General features: G+C 45.4%; 1 protein-coding gene across 1 annotated transcript; it reads right to left on the reverse strand.

Annotated features, from left to right (window-relative positions):
• Positions 1-287: 287 nt before the first annotated feature.
• On the reverse strand, positions 288-1,327 carry ptf1a (pancreas associated transcription factor 1a). Its single transcript, XM_041055933.1, has 2 exons — positions 709-1,327; positions 288-490 (listed from the first exon to the last, which is right to left on the reverse strand). The coding sequence occupies exons 1-2, from the start codon at positions 1,325-1,327 to the stop codon at positions 288-290; spliced, it is 822 nt and encodes a 273-aa protein (XP_040911867.1).
• Positions 1,328-4,104: the final 2,777 nt, after the last annotated feature.

Consider the following 4,104-nt stretch of genomic DNA (forward strand, 5'->3'; position numbering starts at 1 on the left):
GTGAAAAAATAAATACATGATTGCCAGTTTGCCTGAATTACAAAATAATATTTAAAAAAAATAAAAAACAAAATTATCAACATGATAAAAGTATTTACAACTAAGGCCCAACATCAGAAACTGTACAGTGAGCTCGTGTGGTGTTCACATTTTTTTTTTTTTTACAATGCGCTTTTAAGTGCACATCAACATACATCAGCACAGTCCACTTCATGGCCTTCACATTTACAGTGTGCGGTTTTACAGGTGAAGTCAGAGGGACGCTGGGGTTTTTTTTTTTTTTTTGTTTAGGCCACGAGGCCGAAAGGAGGCTCGTTTTCAATATCTGTGAGGCCCGGTTTGTTGTGCAGTTTTCGTGGGTCTTCCGGTGTCCAGACCTTGGCGGTGCGGATAATGTTCTGCTCCCGGAGTTGTTTTTCATCCGACCAGGACAGAGAGTGACCGGCCAGCGGAGGCAGGCCGTAGTCCGGGTCGCTGGGGGAGGGAGACCCTGGGGGAGGAGAAAAGGAGGACATGAACATTAATACATTTTTTCATCCTTTTCATCAGCATTGTCTTTTTTTAATCTCTCATTCTTATAAAAAAAAAAGAATGAGAGATACATACAAATAAATGCACATGTCAAAACTCTGGACAGGACATGCTAGGACATGACACGACACTTCTAAAAATGCTGGATGTGGAGGTATGAAGTTTAAATGCACCTACTTGTTCCTCTGTGACAGATAATGACTTTCTTGGGTTGCGCGTGCATCTCGTTGCTGGAGTTTCTAATAGGCAGATCCGACTGCACGAGCTCGGCGAGGAAGTTGATGTAGCCGATGGCGAGCCGCAGAGTGTCCACCTTGGACAGTCTTTTCTCGTAGGGCAGGGTCGGGATGTGGGAGCGGAGCCCCTCGAACGCGTCGTTGATGGACTGCATCCTCCGCCGCTCCCTGACATTGGCCGCCTGTCTCAGCTGCTGCATCTCCATCTCCGACCTCATCCGCCTCCTCCGCTTCAGTAACGGCCCGCCGAGGTGGCCCGTCTGGGGGGACAGGTCCGGGGTGCTGTCGGCGCAGCCGTAGGAGAAGGTGGAGGAGGAGGAGGAGAAGGACAAGTTGCCGATGTCGTAGTCTCCATCGTGAGGCGCTGCTCTGCCGCCGCCGTCTTTGCCGTAATAGTCTTGGAAGTGACTGGTGAGGAAGTCGACGTCGTCATCCAGAAAGTCATCAGTGTCCAAGTGTCCGTCTCTCGAGGACTGGTCGGTGAAAAACTCGTCATCGTCGAAATAAGGAGGGGAGGAGAAAGAGTCGAGTCCGGAGAGAGGGTCCAACACACTGTCCATCCTCGTCCGCGAGGCGTCTTTCTCCTGTTGTTGCGGTAACAATGACAAGTTGTTCGGTCTTTGATGAGCTCGTTGCTCCGTGCTCGCTGCTCACGCTCAGCACTTAGTTTTAGTTGAGAACCGGCACGCGAGGATTCTTTATAGCGACATCCATAGTCGCGTGCCGTTTGCCAGGAGGGCCAACCAATCACAGCTCGGTCCGCGAGGCGCACCTAGGAGATAATCCCCCCGGAACGCCACGCCCCCCTGTCTCCTTCGCTGCTCGGGCAGAGCTAACATCTCAACTGAGCGCTGACAGCGGCTGTTCCCCTGCACCAGACTCCGTTCACTGTTTGCCTTGTTTAACACCGCCTAAACATTCTCTCTGACAGCTTTAAAGGAGTCATTGGTCTGAAGGGAGATTATGTTCCGTACACCGTAATGACCATGACTTTTTTTTTTTTTTTTTTTTTTTTTTGACGAAGTAGTGACAGTGTGTAACCTGCTCCTACAGATCTACTTACAGAAAACGTGCTTTTCCAGTATTCATACTATATTTACTGTCATCTGGTATTCATATATTTTCATTTTAGATGAATAGAAGTAAGCAATTAAAGCGTGTTAGTTTGGTTTTCTTCTTCTTTTCTCTTTTTGCTTAAAACAAACTGGTATCCCGCTGAAACTAGGTGTCCTTCAAGCTCGTGTCACTGCAGTTTCTCCTTACACGTGGCTCGCAGGGCAATCACAGGATATGCTGCTATTTTTTTCTGATGAAAGCAACAGGTGCCACAAACACAACAAACGTTAGTGTTACAGTAAATATTCGTACAGAGGACCCTGACGTCAGTATAATATATATATATATATATATGAGCTGTGTGGGTCTGCCGACCCACCTGTGAAGCTTTTCCTTGAAAAACTCCGAAAAGGAAACAAATAAACAAGTTATTAAAATTGGTTTATAAACGAGAACTACAATTTCCACTACTGTGATGGAGACGTAAAATTATTAGCCATCTTCTTCTTATGATTGTTCTTCTTCTTATTATTATTATTATCATTATTCTTATTATTCTTATTATCATTACTTTTTTCGTATTATTATAAATGGTACTTGTAAATATGTTACGGATATGTTTTGCATATATTTTCATTTATTTCTAAATTCCTGTCTGCCTAAATAACTGTAGAAGTGTATTAAAAATGTGTCACTACATTTTAATTTTTTTTTATTTTAAAATTCAAATTTAAATTTCAGAGTTTTAAATGTCACTTTCCTGATCTCTTATTTCGAACTAGCATTTTTTTTTTTTTTTTTTTTTTTTTTTTGGAGTCTACAGATGGAACCAACTTTCAATGATACCAATAAAATCACACACGCTTCTCTGAAAAACCAAAGGACCCAAAATATATTTCCAAATTCACACCTAATGCTTCTTTTTATCCTCTGCACCTGGGCAGTTTGTGATCCTAGCTATGCAGGGGACACGTAACAGAGAAACAATGAAGTCGTCAAGAAAGTCGTGTTGTCTTTTGTAGCATTTCTGTTAAAGTGTATGGAACCACACATGACTGAGTGCAGTGTAGAGGAAAGCTGTGAGTCGAGCCCACTGCTGCTGCTGCTGCTGATGTGCGGCACATCCCTCTGCTCGGTCATTTATTTAGCGGTAAGTGGGCAGCGCTGCTGCCATAAATACGTGCACCAGTAGAGTGGTCGATGCGCCACTTGTGCCAGCCAGTGCGGTTTTGACTGGGAGAGCTGGTTGACAAATAAAAGCACAGTGGTGGGGCCCCCGGGGCGCGCGCGCGCCTCTCTTGACACCTCGAGCGACAAATTAACGCTCCCCGCCGAAAGGAGACTGCCCACCGGTCTGAGGTCTGTAAGTACGTATCTATTCAGCCCATTCAGTGAAAAGGCTCACTTTGTTCTGCGGAGAAAATGGAGCCTTTGCAGGGGCAGGCTGAGTGTGCGCGCACCGTGGTGGCGGTGAGATAGAAAGCTGCAACACGGGCCGTGGCCGTGGGAAGAAGGCCACTTGCGTCCCTATATCGCCAGCCTGTGCAACATGTCATGTTATAAATGAGGTTTGTGTTGCTGTCTACATAATGAAGCTGTAGCTGGGGAGAGCACCGCATGCCTCAGAACAAGACACACAACAATACACGCACGCCCCGGTACCAACCAGGTGCTGAACACAACACCAAACACCGAACAGGACCTTGCACTTGAATCTGCGCCCCCCCACCATAAGAGGAAATCATTGTCCTTCAGCAGACACCACAGTCTTCCATCAGCTTCATCAAATAAGGGGGGATTCCTCCTCTTCCTTTGTGCTACGTGGAGCCATTAATCCCAGGGAAGTGTCCTCCGAGTGAGAGATGGAAGAACCTGGACCAGACAGGGAGAGTCACAGTACACGGAGTTTAGAGGCAGAGTGGTCATGTTAACCCAGACTATGAAAGTGAGTTCAGATGAAGAGGTGATTAAAACCTCAGCTTGTAACCCAGAGAATTCCTGTCACCCTGATCAAACACAACTAAACCGAAAACCACGTTCTTTAGTTTTTAAAGAAGTTAAATAAAAAAAAAAAAAAAGCCATGGAGACCAGTTAAAGACCAGTTTCAGCCCTGGGGTTTAGATGTAGATGTAGATCTTATATGAATACAGTTGCGTTTAAATGACACAGTCAAATCTGCTCAGAATGTGGATGTGACTTTAACTTTTCTCACAGACTCAGAGACAGGATCTGCCTTGTGGTTATTATTCTTTCTTCTCGTTCAAACCGGTCTCCCTACAA

The sequence above is a fragment of the Toxotes jaculatrix genome, chromosome 14 (genome assembly GCF_017976425.1).
Source record: "Toxotes jaculatrix isolate fToxJac2 chromosome 14, fToxJac2.pri, whole genome shotgun sequence".
Taxonomy (NCBI): Eukaryota; Metazoa; Chordata; class Actinopteri; family Toxotidae; genus Toxotes; species Toxotes jaculatrix.

What these genes read in the sequence shown, in the direction of transcription:
- ptf1a (XM_041055933.1), bottom strand. Translation starts at nt 1,327, where the DNA reads ATGGACAGTGTGTTGGACCCTCTCTCCGGACTCGACTCTTTCTCCTCC. An exon ending in TATCTGTCACAGAGGAACAA is followed by an intron (nt 491 to 708) that starts GTAGGTGCATTT and finishes CTCCTCCCCCAG; the next exon opens with GGTCTCCCTCCCCCAGCGAC.